Source organism: Ciconia boyciana, chromosome 14 (assembly GCF_034638445.1).
Source record: "Ciconia boyciana chromosome 14, ASM3463844v1, whole genome shotgun sequence".
Classification (NCBI taxonomy): Eukaryota; Metazoa; Chordata; class Aves; order Ciconiiformes; family Ciconiidae; genus Ciconia; species Ciconia boyciana.
The window spans coordinates 17,701,248-17,716,034 of record NC_132947.1 but is presented as its reverse complement, the minus strand read 5'-3'; the positions used below and the strand labels follow the sequence as shown (position 1 = coordinate 17,716,034).

Genomic DNA, 14,787 nt, shown 5'->3' with positions numbered 1-14,787 from the left:
CCTGGATGGCTTGGGCGGTGAGCTGTGGTTGGGGCGTGTTGATTTTGGGCTGCATCCTGCACCGGAGGCTCTTTGGAGAAGAGCACAGTTTCCTATTTGAGAGTGTCTCCTGATACCACGTACATCTTGTACTCTGGGTGCTGAAATAAAATAGCCCCTGCAGCTGGCCGTGGCAGCTCCGTTACCACGGTCCTCGCAGTGCATGCAGCACCTGCCCAAAGCAGAGTTCGGCCCCCAGGAATGGCACACTGTGGGCCCTTGGCGTGGGCAGGGGAGAGCATGCATTTAATTCCTGTTACCTGGCTCAAACTTCTACTATTTGCAGCAGTAGGCATTTCTTCAAGTGAATGTGTGGGGATGGTCAGAGAACAGACAAATTTCTTATGGAGCTGCTTGCGGTGCTGCTTTCTTGCCCTCCATGTCCCAGCTGGACCTGGGTTAAACCTGGATTTTCTGTGGACTGCAGAGAGGATTTGAGGGGCTTTATGTGAATTAATACTATTCCCCTGAAATTACTATTTTGGGACTGTTACCTGCGGTAGGAACTTGTGCTGCTTTGCCTATAGCTCTATAGCTGTAAACCCTCCTAATGGTGTGGCTGTTTCCCCTGGGAAAGGCAAATGACATCTGTGAGCATAAACAGCTTTAATGGTGAGATGTGTCTGTACTAGAGCTTGGACTGCTCTGTTGGTCCTCGTTGAAGTGCAGCCTTTCATTAGGACAGGCAGCACGTGGGCCTGTGGACAAAGAGCAATGTCAGCGCAGCTGGCTGTGAAAATTGGGTGCTGCTGGGGTTCAGCCAGCCCCTTTCTGGGGTGTAGCCCTGTTGTGGCAGAGTTTTCTGTGCTGCTCAAGATGAAAAGAGTATCAGGCTTTGTCTCTTTCAACCTCACACCTGCTAAGCTGTGACAGAAGATGTCAAGAAGAGTAATGAGCAGCTGGGAGATGCAAACCCTCATTTTTCTTGTGCTTCAGGCAAAAATTGATTGGTGAATTTTTTATTTTTTAAATTAAAACCTGTTGCTGACTAAACCTGTTTTGCAGTTTGTTAGCAATTGGGCCCTGCCTCTTGTCTCTGGCAGGACCTTGGCAGGAGCTGTGCAGGCCTTGACCTTGACTGCACCTCTGTGTGCTCAGCAGTGCCGAAAACAAGGGAGAAGGTCCAGGCTGTGGCTGCTCCCTGGAAGGGAGACGCTGCCAAAGGGTGCTGCTCTCCTGGGATCTTGGCTGCCCTTTGATGTGGTCCTGTATTCCCCCAGGAAGGAGGAACCTTGACCCCTCTGCCTCTCATCTGGTGGGTGTCTCAGGAGGTGCTTTGGTCACGTAATGTGTTTTCAGCTGGAAACACATGTCAGTTTGGACGTCTGGAAAAATATTCAGTTACCTGTGAAAACTCAATACGTATGTGCCCAGGAACAGTTATGATAACTCCGAGCCTGTGGTTATGATGGGCTCTTTATGACTGGCAGCATTAATAAAATTAATGAGACTTATGTCTGCCCTGCCATAGAGCTGGTGCCTACTCCTGAGTCTGCTAAAAAGGGGCTGTCTGTTGTTGCAGTCGTGTAAGAGCCCTGATATTTGTCTGCCTTGTATGGCTCTGTCCCTCTGCTAAAGAGTAGCTGATAGGACCAGAGGTGGTATGGAAGTTATTTGGTGATGACATTGGCAGCTCAGAAGGAATGGATACCTCCACCAAAAAAAGATCAAAGTCTCTTTTTTCCTTTTTTTTAAATTTTTTTTCTTTTAAAGAAAGACAGAAAGCAAAAGGAAATGTCCAGGGGAAAGAAGGCCGGTGGAGTTAGAAGGATGTTGGCCAAAAAGGGGAAGCTGTATCCATACAAGAAGACCAAAAAAAGTATATATTTCAGCAGATTACATGTAAAATCAAAATAAGGCAGGCCAGAATAACACTTTTGAAGAGTGAATTTGCCAGATATGATTAATTTTCAAATGCATCAGAAACCTTTTGGAGACAGGCAGCAGAAGAGATCAAGGTGTGAGAGGCACAGAAGATAAAGCCATCACAGAAAAATCTAAACCATTTTTTGACCGTCTGGACTCCTGTGGAGGAGCTTTGTAGCTTTGCAAACTACAAGCTTGCTACAAAAGAGCTGTCTGAGAAGTTGTCTCGCATTGAATGTCAGTAGAAACAGCGTTAGAGCAAACAGAGGAACTGATAAGAAACTGTAAAGAACAGATAGTGTTTACTCAAAAGTGCTGTAGGATCTTAAATCTGAAATTGCTGAGATACTTTTGTGTGTATCCTGTTGCTTTAAGTGCCCTTGGTATTGCAGAAATTGATGGTGGCAAATGCAATGGCATTTTTTAGAAGAGGGGGATCTTGAGGAAATCAGGGAGGTACACATCAGGTGGCTCAATATCTGTGCCAGGCACACTGCTAGGGAAGGGCTGTAGAAAGGATCCTGGGGACCACAGACCAGTGCATCTGACTTCTGTGCCTGGGCCTCTGCAATGAAGAAAAAGATTACTGAAGGCATGGCCAAGCACGGCTTCTTGGAAAAGAGTTAACTGGGCTAACATAAAGGCAAGCCCTGCCTCACAGACCTGCTGGAGTTTGGTGAGCATGTGGGTAGCAGGACCAATAGACTTCATATATCTGGGTTTTCAAACAGCATTTGACAAGATTCTCCATCAAAGGCTTTTAAGAAACTAAGTCACCATGGGCACGGAGGAAAGGTCTCGTTATGGACCGAGAGCTGGTGAAAGCATAGGATGCAAAGGGTAGGGTTCAATGGTAATTTTTCAGCATGGGTAAGAGTCAGCAGTGAGGCCCCAGAGACTGGTGCTGGTTTTCATCCTATGGGTGACCTCAGGCAGTGAAATCCCCAGGTTTGCAGAGGATCCTCAATTTCTTCAGGTGGTTGGATACCTCACTGAGGGCGAGGAAATCCAGAAGGACCTCACAGAACTGAACAAGTGGACAAATATGTGGCAGATGAACTTCAGTGTAGGAAAATGTGGGGTACCCATAGGGGAAAATTACTTATACTGGGCCTGTATGATGCTGAACCTGGAACTGGTGGTTACAGCTCAGGAAGGAGCTCAGAGTCATCATCGGCAGTTCTCTGAAATCATCAGCTCAGTGTGCAATGTTAGCCAAAAAAGCCAGTAAATTCTGGGCTCCATCAGCAAGGGAGATAATAACAAAGCAGAGGGCATAATTTTGACCCTCCGTGACACCTTGGTGCATATCTTGGGGGCTGCATGCAGTTCTAGTTTTCTGCGTCTTGGGAAGGACAGTGGTGTTGGAGAGGCTGCAGAGAAGACAATTAAAATGCCTGAGAGATGGAGCAGCTGCCTTATGAGGAGAGAGAAAAAAATTGTGACTCCTTGGTTTGGAACAGAAGTCTGGAGTAGCTTATGATCAAGGTATACAAAATCATGAAGGCACTGATTAAGTTGAATTTATCTACCAAGTCTTGTGGCACTAGAACCAGGGTCACTTGATGAAACTATAGGAGATTGGCTTAAAGCAGGTAGAAGGAAGTACTTTTATTTTACACAGTGTGATGAACTTCTGAATTAATTGTCCTGGGGGAGGTTGTGGATGCAAAAGGCATCAGCAGGTTCAAAAAGCATTTGGGTGAACTTACAGCAGCCAGTCTGAAACAGATACTAGGAAAAACAGCCAGGGATGTGCCTTTAGCATCCATAATACAAGTGTGGATTCTGGGGGAATAAGGAAGAAGATGGAGAGAGGGTAGACCAGGCTCACGTGCTCTGCCTAACAAACCTCTCCTGTTGTCCTGGCTGTAGACAGGATGGAGGGGCAGTTCGTTTCACCCAAGATGTGTATCTTACTTTCCTGAAAGTTTCCGGAAACCAACATTAAGTAGGAATGTAGATAGATATGATCAATAGATATGTTGAGGAAGAGCCAGCATGGCTTTTGTAGACCAAAATTGAGCCACGTGACTCCATTGGTACTTGGAAGGTGTTTGCAAGCACATGGCAGGGGTGATCCAGTGGAGTGGTCTGGTGGACCTCTCTGAAAGGTTTTAGCACACAGTATCCAAGAAAAGCCCATCATGGCATGTAGGGGTGAATAAATGGTTAAAAGATAGGCTACGAAGATGAGGAGTAGGCTGTCAGGCTTCACAGTGGAGGGAAGTCCCTCGGGGAGCCAGGCTGGGATCTCTGCCACTCACAGCATTTGTATGTGACCTAGAAAAAGGGATGAAAGCGATAGCTGTGATAACTGGGGAAGAGCATGCCGCAGTCCACATGTGCAGTGAGGGGCTCTGAGCAAACGAGGGAAGAAATCCTGAGCAATGAAATTCAGGAATGAGGTTGGGGGTAACAGGTGTTTCTGCAAAAGTATCGGCCGGTGTTCGGCAGCGCTGCAGGAAGGGGAGAGGAGGTTGTGAACAGCAAAGAGAGGAGCAGAGGACAGAATGAAAAGTCACGACACCACTGTGGTCTGCTGTCACGTTGAATATTAAGTGAGTGTCAGGTCATCCCATCTCAGAAAAGTCCTTGCTTCTAACTGCTGGAAGTAGAGTAAGTACCTCTGTGGTGTTTTGCTCTTATTTTTTTATCAGTGGCAAATACTACGTACTGGAGGCAGATGAGGACTGTCTAGGTGGACATCAAATATAAAGGGGAGTTGAATGTGGTCCAGATCTTTGCCCTAATCCATCAGCTATGCTGTAAGAGAAGGACAGAGAGAGCACTGCCTGCTTTGATGTCATTCTGAATTTTCCCCTTTTTTGCTGCCTTCCTTGCCACTGCTGAAAGTGAAAAGCTCAGTTTTGGACTGAACACAAACTAATAAATGCTTGGGGTTTTGGTGAGAGAAAACAAAAGGAACTTGTTTTGGGCACCAAATCAAAAAGTAAATTGTTCTCACACCACTGTTTGCTGTTACCATGTATAGCAATTACTGCCATGGCAACAGATATTTTCAAGATCCAGCCAAGACCGTCCAGGGCTGCAACATAACTTCTGATACTTGCTCATTGTGGAGCTATTAATAACTGTGTGTTCCCCCCTTATAGCCAGGAAGTTTCTTCTTCCTCATGTACCAAGTGCGAGGGATAAGCTCATTTTAAATCAATTGTGGGGAGAAGTGACACTGGGGATTTCCTGGATTTTTTTTGTTCTGGAGATCCTGTCTAGTGCTGCCAGCTCTGCAGCCACCTCCTGAGCTGAGCTACGCTGTCTCTCTTGTGCTATTTATAAGAAAGTCCAGTCTGAATTTTTTTTATTCCTTTTTTGTTTTGTTTCCCTTAAACCAGGACAAACAGATGACACATTTACTCTTCCAGCTATGTACAGAAGCTTAAGTGTTTATTTCAGGCTGACTTGGTCAAGGGGAGAACATGCTGCCAATTAAGCATGATCTGGGCCAGGCTCTGGTCTGCACGATTTCTTTACTTATCTCCCAGTCATTTCAGCAAGATAAACCCTGTGTATTCAAATTTGCAGTTCAACTGTTCTTGGCAGTAGTTGAATGCTTAAAACCCCCAAGTGCACATCCACCTTTTACCAGCCACGTTAGCACGCCTGTATGAATCTCCTTTGAGTTGTAAGTGTGTCAGAAATACCATTGCCAGGTCTTTTGGCACCTGATTGAGGAGCTGTGGAAAAGGTGGGACTCGGGCTTTTGCCAGCAGTTCCTCTTGAGCCTGAGCATCTGTGATGCACTGTGATGGGCGAGGACCAGGGTCATGAGTCTGTCCCCAGCACTGCTTTGGTTGTACACAAGTCACAACTGTGCAGTCATACAGTTTCATCCCTCCAGAGGAACGAGTTGTTTTGCCAGGCCAATCTCCTCTTCCCCAGGGAGATTGTTTTTCTTCTGCAGAAGTGTAGCTATTAACTGTAAAAGCCTCCCTGCCCCCTTTCCTCACCAACTTGAGAGTTAAAAGGAAGACACTCTATGAGCACTCTGGTTTTCCTTATTTTCCAGCGCTCTCAAGTCTTGCAGCTGCTTCTGCTGTCACTGTCTTTGACGTCACCCTTCCCCAGATCTCCCCGACCTGATGAATTGACAGCCTACCATCATAACTGAGAGAAAAAGATTTAGTGAGAACACAGAATCTTTTATCCTACCAACCTCCCTGGAGAAGCTCAAGAAATGAGCATATGCCCTGGAAAAGGTTTGTCCAAGGCAAGAAATAATTCAGTCACGTCTGCAGGGAGTGACTGCATCCTTCTGTTGCTGCTCTCCCTGTTTCTCAGGAGGGTCGTTGAACGCGGTTCCACTGGAGGTGCTGCCGAGGGCTGCAGCTCCCTGGGGAGGCAGCACACGCAATGGGGGAGCTCAGCCCAGTGAGCCTGGCTGGAACGGTACCAGCTCGCACAGCCCAGCTCGTTTTTCTCCTGGATGTCTCCAAGAAACAACTGAGACCCTTTTCGAGAGCCTTTGGAGACTGACACAGTTATTCACCAATAACTGGCTTCTTGCTGACTCTCGGGAGGGTTAATCCCACCTTTGTTTCTATGACATGGTGAGAGCAAAGGCAGATTTTGGGCTTTAACTAATTGCACTTTGTTCCAACATGCGAGATTGCAGAGATGTTCAGTTTTAAAAAGGCTGTGACTGCGTTTTAAGGCAAGGTTGAGCGACTCAGTCTTTATTTCTCATTAAATCAAGCCAGATCTTGTTAATGACAAAGCACCAGACCTATACATAACTAGTATTTTTATTTGGAGTTCAAAGGTGTTACTATAGTCACTGCTAATCTTACAGATGCAAGTGTGAAACACACAAAGCAGAAGTTGAAATACAGCTCACGGGATGTGACTCCTACCCACACCGTAACGTTTTGGAGACAATCGGGAAAAGAATGTCAGGTCGGGGCAACACTTAAACACGCCTTTCCTTTGGGAGGAAGCTTTTTTTCATGGTTTATTACATCAGAATTAAAAACAATGGAAAATATCAAACACGGGCTGTGTTTTTCATCCAAAACTGCTAATGCACTCATTGGTAGGTGAGCTTTTCAGAGATCGAGGTGTGCGTGAAGCAGGGAGCCGTGCACTGCTCCATGGGACAAGCGTGCGGGAGGGGACTGATGCTGTGCAGTCCAGTTCATTGGCTTTGCAGCATCCTTACTCTGTCATGTCCAATGTGCTTTTCGTTCAGCGATTCCTATAGGCAAAACAAATGTAAGAAATTAACTTATCATGGAAAAGAGGTTTTTTTGCTTATTGTTTTATGAAAGGTTTATGAACTCTGTGGCTGAGGTTTTTGGCTATTTATTTACTGCCTGTCTTCCCTTGCTGGAGGAAATTAGTGTGCTTTGGGCTGGGGAAAATGACGGCTCTGAAGCAGCTCCTCTGCACGGAGTCCCATTGGGATGAGTTTCCTGATGGCAGCTCGGGGCGCAGGGAAGAGTTATTCATTTGCAGACTCTGTGTTTCCTATTGCCTTTGACTCGCTGCCAAATTCCTCCGCCATCCCGGCAGTGTAGCGGTTAACTTGTCACGCTTAACAAGCTTGGACAGCTAATACTTTCAAGAGCTTCTCTGCATTTGTTCCTGCTTAGTTTTTTCAACAGAGACGGCAGAGACAGCTGCAGCCTGCGAGATTTGTGGAAGAATGAAACGGCCTAAAAAAGTTGTGATGAAACACTGTAATCTTTGTTTTATACTTTCAGCCACCAGTGTCTTGTGGGCTCTACTAGCTGAGAAATAACCTGGTCCCTTGCAAACCGTGTCTGCGTTGTGCATGAGGTTTCAAGGGGCTCTGTGTTTCAGCTAATAAATGACTGGCAGCCCTTTAAATGAAGAGAGACAGAGGGCCATTATTTTGCTAATGCCACGCTTTTAGGAATGTGGCCACTTCGGATGCGTAGCTTTGCAGACTGGTGCTTGAAAGCCTTATGCTCTGCGATCTGGCTGTTTGTAGGGAGTCAACAGCTGGCACCCTCGGTGACACCGGGCTGTTTGCGTACGGCCTTGTACACCGGGCTGTTTGCGTACGGCCTTGCCTTGCAGGGGCTCCACCCTGTAATTACAACCTTGGTCTGCTCCTGCCCCTCACCGCTGCCGGCTCCTGCGCCTCCTTTAGAAAAGCTGAAGTTGTGGTGGGTTTTTTATGGTCTGGTGGAGTTATTTTAGACCTGAGGTGGGTGTTTCGAGGTCCTTTCAGTCCCTGTCCCTGCATGCTGTTGCTAAGGCAGCTGCTTGGTCCTGAGGTACCAGCTGATGGGTTTGCCTTTTCTGGTTTTGTAGGTTTCTTTTCTGTCCCTGTCTTCACTCACCAATATAATTTGGAAACCTCTGTAAATGTTTCCTCCTTGTTGCTCAGTGTTCCCTTGTGGAGCAAACGAACATCTCTGCCTGGTGTAAATGAGCCTCTGGCACTTGGCTGTTTGCTTTCCTCTGTCGTGGCTGCTGTGGGCTCTGTCTTCCCTTCAATGAAGATGGTACAAAAATTGTTCTTTTCCCCTCCTGTATGGGGAAACTATACTCCCTGTAGCACCGCAGCATGTTTGTGGCCATGCAACACCTCACATGGTTTCACTAAGCCCAGGATGATCTATATGTGCACAGAAATGATGAAAATCAGTCTGCTGCAGAGTTAATGCTGCAGATTTGTGTTCCTTATGCAGCATGAGTGATGTGGGCTGCTGCTGGGGCGGTGGAGCAGTTGCTGGGTTTATGTGGTGGGCCAGCTCTTCCAGAACAGCTTCTGGTTGTAAAGCCTCCTGTTCCCAGGCTGTTCTCCTTTGGCATCAACCAGCCGAGGCAGCAGCTTCAGGGTCCCCGGCTGCAAGGGCTTTGTGGCAATGCTGGGAGGAATCCCTGAAATCGGTAGCAGTGATATAGGAGGCTGTGAAGAGTAAATCTCAGTCCTGAAGCAGCTGGGCAGCAAGCTAGATAAATCAGGACCTTTATCAGTAATTCCTAGAATGACAGAGAGGGCAGCGGGTGCTGCTGTGTCCTTGAAATAGCAGGGATATAATCTGTGTGACATTACTTGCTTTGGCATAGGGAGAGCACTTGGCGTGTGCTGCTTCTCCAGGGCTCTGGGCTTTTGCCCTTCATCCTTTTGGCAGGTGCATCTTCTCCGCCTCGTTCCTGCAGCCATATCAGCATGACGCTCTTGGCCCTAGGCGCAGCCTTGTCAGCATTGGGAAACGTTGCCCTGCTAGGGTCTGATTTACCTCTGTTAGGCGGGTAGTGGGAGGTGTGGGGGACTTAGAAGTCCATGGAAACAGAAACAAGGCATGTTCAGCTTTCTGGTCACTGACCAGGGTTTCAATCAGCAGGTAGCCCTGTGGTGCTGGGGCTCATCGGGAAGGCAGGAGACTCATGCGCGTGTTCCAGCTCTGTCCCTTCCTCTTGCCATGTGTTCATCTCCCTGATAAAAATGGGAACAACCCAGGCCTAATTGTAGGGTTACATTCACGCTGGGACGCTCTTCGGTGCTTTGAGTCTCATCTTGGGCAGATCCTGTATGACTCAGTGCAAGCACACGCTCCCGGAGGCGGATAAAGCCCTGTTTTGCTCTGGCTGGAAGCATCTGTCTTAGCTTGGTGTGACCAAAGAAGACATAAGGAGAAAGCAGATGTGTGACCTTGGGTACCTCGCTGTGGAGATTTGCACGCCTGAAAGGATCTGGCTGGTGCAGCTGGCAATGGCCTCGCGTGAGTACCTGCTGCCCCCTTCGGCGGGGCCGTGGATGGGGGGGATGGCCGCAATGACGCTCTTCAAGCCGTGCTTATGGTGTACGTGCCTGTACAAATCCTCCCTGAAGCTGGGAACATTGCCTCTGGGGGCGATGGGAAGGCAGCAGGCTGCTGTCCTGGGGCTGAGCTCGGGATGCTTCGGTGGGGCAGCACCAGGGGATGGAGGGAGGGCAGGATACGTCCCAGCTGTGGTGGTCAGTTGTTGCTGAACTTGCAAGTTGTCCCGTAATGCCTTCACCTAAGCAGCTGTGAAGTATTTCCTCTCTAGGGTATTGCTAAAATTGAGGTTTTCCCATGTAAATCCTGTTTGTTTGGGACAAAGTCTGGTTACGAGCATGTTGAGGTGAGATACAGTCACCATCAGGGTGTGGCACTGCTGGTATCTCTCCAAGTCGCGGCAGCAACGGACCTGGCAATGTGTCCTGGGATTGATGCAGCCCGTGACTGTGCAGGCAGTAGGACAGCACTGAGGTGCACCAGGCCTCAGCTCCCCTCCAGGTCACCCCATGCCCCCTGGGCAGGGATTGTTTGGCTGGCACCGAGCTTCCCCTGCAGCTGCCGCTCCTGCAGCAGCTGGGATTTGGATGGGGCTGTGGATCCATGCAGCACGTTTTGGAAGGAGAGAGAGGGGATGAAAACTGCCAGTACTTCCCCCCACCCCCTTCTTCTGAAACTTGTTCTCAAATGCTTGGCCCTTAAAAGGAAAACAGACTCTGCTGAAGCCTTCACTGAGCTTAGGAGGTGCCGCTGCGTCTGGGGCAAAGCAGAGCTTTAGGGAGGCTGTTGAAGGATTGGGGGTTTGGGCCACACTCTGACGTGCACAACAAAAACTCCAGCTGTGGTGACAGGAGGGACCCACTGGATGCCATGGTGGCAGCTCGAGGGCCAGACGAGTTGTCCAGGCAGATCCTGTAGCCCAAGGAAACTAGCTCACTGCTCTGTTGTGGGCTGGGGCTCAAGCTCTACAAGGGATTTTGTTCCCCAGTCATGTAAAACCCCTGGGTCAGCTGGGACAGATATGCAGGAGGGGCTGTCCAGCCGGACCCATGTCCCTGGCCAGCCTGGGGACCCTTACAAAGAGTGGAGAGAAGGACCTGTGACTGTTTTGACGCTGAATGCTTTTTGACATCTTATGTCTTTCACCTTCTGCTCAGGCTGCAGTGGCCACAGCTGGTCTCTGGCCATGATGCAGTCCGAGGTGCTCACCCTCACCAACAATTTGGGGACAGAGAGAAGTGAGAGGCCCTTGGTCTTCAAGGGAGCAGCAGGTCCTGCTCCTGTCCCTGAGCACAGCAGCCAGCCCTGCTCTGCGCCTCCAACAGAGATACTGTGGCAAGAGCCTGTGCTTACTCTGGCTGTGCAGGCGCAGGCAGAGCTATGTCTAGTCTGCATTGTCAAGATTTTTTTTTAATGGGAGTGGATTTTACTTCTCCTTCTGCCCTCAGGTGCAATTTCCTTTAGTGTTGGTCTGTGCAGTCCCCTGGTGACTGAGCCCATATCTCTGGTACCTGAACTCCTCCTGCTCTGGTAGTGCCCATCCAGCAGGTGCTTCATAAAGAGCATACCCTGTCCCGAAGTGATGAAAATGGGGATGTTTCCTGCCCCTTGCTCTTCCCTCTGTCACAGAACCCCGTCCTGTGGAGGAGGGATGGAGGATGGGGTGGGGGCGAGCAGCACTTCAAGTCTCTGTGTCTTCCCCTCCTCCTGGGGCACTCTCTGTGTGACTCCACGGCTTGCCTGGGAGTGATTTCAGGGTCTGGATCGGTCTGAGCCTGGTGCTGCCGGTGGGGCTGTGCAAGTCCTGGTGGGTCGTGCTCAGCGCAGAGTAGGTGATGGAGAGTGTGAAGGTTGGTGTGGTGGGAGTTTCTGTGCTGCCCTCCCTTCTCCCAGCTGACATACAGTGCTCTGAGATGCCTGTGCATCCATCCCACCCAAGGTTCAGGTGCTGGTGTCAGGCTGTAGGATCTTATGCCTTTGGGGCTGTTTTGGGCTTTATTTTCAGTTGTTTATCTTTTGTAGTGCGACTCAGCACGGTGTCTGTCTTTCCCTGGGGAGCATTCCCCTTTGCCCCCCCAGTCCTCTTGTGGAGACCCCAGGAAATCTCAGCTGTGTCCTGAAAGTCCTTGTTTCTTACTACTTTTTCTCCGAGACAGAATCTTGGAGGAATCTGCTGTTAATTTTGGTGCTGCCCTGACCCGCTCCCACGGGATGAACTGCCCCATTGCCATCAGTTCTGCTGTGGAGCCCGGGTGAATTGGGAGACTCACAGCAGCAAGATGGGAGCCGGCAGTGCTGGCATGAGGGCTGGGGGAAAGTTTGGGAACAGCTGGGGAATGAGCAAGAACCAGCAGAGTCTGAGCAACCAGAAGGCCACCAAGTTTCTCATCTGATGTCTCTATCTTTGAAAATACCACTTAGCAGAAGGCTTGGGGCTTTAGTTGAGTTTTTTGTTTTGTTTCGTTTTTAATTAAAAATACCAAAGTAGTGAGACACTTTATGTGATAGGACCTCTTCCAGGCTCCCTCCTACCTCTAACCTACCCAAGTCACGGCGCTGTGCTCTGTTCTTCTCTCTGTAATGTGTTACTGGGCTGGGCTCTGCTTTCAGAGGACTGCCCCTGTTCTGCTCCTGCTGGAGCTGAGCATACATGCTCAGGCTTTAAGCAATTGCAGCCATTTGTTTTATATTTTCACAGTCTGGTCTGTCTCCTGTGAAGCAGAGGTTGGTTTGTTTGCACGATGCTTATTTTCAGAAACAGGAGAGTTTTAGGAACAGGCTGACATTATGTTTATTTTAGTTGCTCTGTAATTTTTGTTAGAAGGATGCATGTGTATTCAAAATAAGTTTGTGTGTATATATATATATATATATGGGGGCAGAGGGGGAGAGGGTTGTTTTGGGTACTTTTTTTTTCTTCACCCTGAGATCTAAATTACAGCTTTTCTGGACTTGGCTGAGAGAAGGCAGTGAATAAAGTCTAAATTGACTGAGTCAGCTGGTGGAGCATCGCTGCAAGTAGCTGGTGCTAGAGACCATCTTGGTGGCCCTCTGCAGATCCAGGATACTGATGAGTTTTACGGCCTTGTCCTGGCTTTGATGTGTAAATCTAAGTGACTTGGAGCCACCTGGGGGTTGCACTTTATTGCTCAGTGTCTGCACTGAGCGAAGTTTTTCTAAGGAGAGTTTGTCTGACAACCCACCCAGTGTACTGGGGTGCTGTGCTGGGGTGGCTTTGCCTGTTGTGCAGAAGGTGAAGGGGCAAGCATGATCCCCTTAAAAAAAAAAAAAAGAAAAGAAAAAAAAAAAAGCTGTGCTGATGTTGGGGTGCTTCAGCTCAGCCCGGGCTGCGCTTCAGCTAGCTGAGATCATGGACCTGCAGAGGAGCAGCAATGTCAGCAGCTTTGGTGCCTCTGGGATGGTACCCGCTCCCCATTCCTTAACTGGTTTGCCTTGGTCTGCTGCTTGGGGCCTCCCTTTGGAGCACTTGGGGTTGTAAACATGTCTTAGTTCTCCATAAGGCTGCTCTTGCTCCCTCTCATGGGCCCCTCATCATACAGTCTGTTAGCAGCAAACGAAGGAGGCTCTGAACTCCCTGTCCCTATAGGACAGATCATTTCAGATGCCTGTCCTCGTCGCCCCAGCCGCTTGTTGCAGTGAGGAGCCCTGGACCCCATGCACATGTCCCTGCCTCCAGCTGGTGTCACAGTGTGACTGCTCTTTGAGAGTTGTACTTCAATCTCTGTGTGTGTCTGATGGCCAAACTCTTCATTCCTTGTCTTCAAGGAGGACCACTTCATAGGCACTTAGTCTCAACCTTGACCCATCCTCAGTTAGATGACCTCTGATGATTGATCCGCCTGGTCCTCGGGCCCCACCACCTCTTGGGCCTTTGCAGAGGCTTCAGCAGCCCTGGCTTGGAGCCATAGGCAAAGAACTGCAGCTCTTTGTGCAAGGACACAGCAAGGTGGCTGCCCTGTACAGGGTGTGGTAGCAACACCTTGTCCACGCAAGGTACGGAGATGATGTAAAGGGAAGCATCAATACTCATAAAGGTCATGTTGGCCTATGGCCCCTCAAGTTCTTCAGTCTCCTGCTGTCCAGTAGGGTCCCCTGTCCTCTGAGTGCAGCCATCTTTCTGTGATACTAAATACGAGACCATACACTGGCTGCGTTCAGAATCCTATTTTCTGCAGGAAGAGCTTAATTTCCCAGTTGCTTTTCTTCATGTTGGGGCCACCTTTGAGCATGCTGCAGGCTCCCTTTGGGGCATTAGTCTTCAAAAATCTCACTTGGTACGGAGTCATGTTTGGCCAAGGAGGACTTGGTACTGCCCCAGCCCTCTGCAGGGCTCATCCTGAAGAAGGGAAGTCGGGGAAGGAGGTGGGATCTTGGCTCTGAGCACAGAAGTCCAAAAATTACAGAACATGGAAGTGAAATGGGGGATCAAGCCATAAGAGCGCTCCTTGCAGCCATGCAGAGGGGTTTGCTCGCAGCCTGGTGTGAAGCTCCCCGAGGCAGGGGTTTCCCGTAGCTTTCCTTGGGGCTCTCCTGCCCTCAGCAGGTAAATAGCTCCTTGAGTTGGTGCTGAGCAGTGTGCACAGGTAACGAGTGGCGAGAAGGCTTCATGCAGAGGGCTGGGTGGTCATGTCGCACTAGACTCAAGCTGACAGCTCCAGCTGAGAAAACATCTCTCTACTATTCTTATCTTTGGATAGCCTTGCAAAGAACTTGCAGTGTCCAGGGACTGTGCTTGGCTGCCCGGGGTGCGGTGTCACTTGGGTGATGGTGGCAAGAAAACCACCTCTCCTGTGGAGTAGTTGCAGTTCAACTTTTTGGGGTTTCTCAGCTCTTCCTGCAAGTGACTCTTCTCTTCTGCTGTATCTGGTCCCTTCCATTTCTAGTCCTGCTCCCTTCTCTTTAGTTAAAACAATTTTATTCTTTCCTGGACTCGCGCTAACCTTTATAGTCTCTGTGAGAAGATCTAATCAGGAGATGCTAGCAGGATGCTCTTTCAGGCTGAAATACCCTTTTTAAAAAATTATTATTTTTATTGTTAATTCCCAGGCTTTGCCAAGCAGGAGTGGCAGCCAGGAGGGACCTGGCTAAGCTGTTTTTGAAGGAG

The 14,787-nt window shown here is 49.0% G+C and overlaps 1 protein-coding gene across 3 annotated transcripts in view; it reads left to right on the top strand.

Annotated features, from left to right (window-relative positions):
• LOC140659474 (rho GTPase-activating protein 39-like) overlaps positions 1–14,787 on the top strand; it is a 57,981-nt gene that overhangs the window by 8,517 nt on the left and 34,677 nt on the right. Inside the window, exon 1 of one of the 3 annotated variants that reach the window (XM_072879169.1) lies at positions 5,890–6,125. The exons of the other annotated variants lie outside the window; for them this stretch is intronic. Within the exon in view, the coding sequence (XP_072735270.1) occupies positions 6,112–6,125 (14 nt within the window). The 5' untranslated portion in view covers positions 5,890–6,111. Of the gene's footprint in view, positions 1–5,889; positions 6,126–14,787 lie in introns of those variants that run through there. 3 annotated transcript variants of the gene reach the window in all.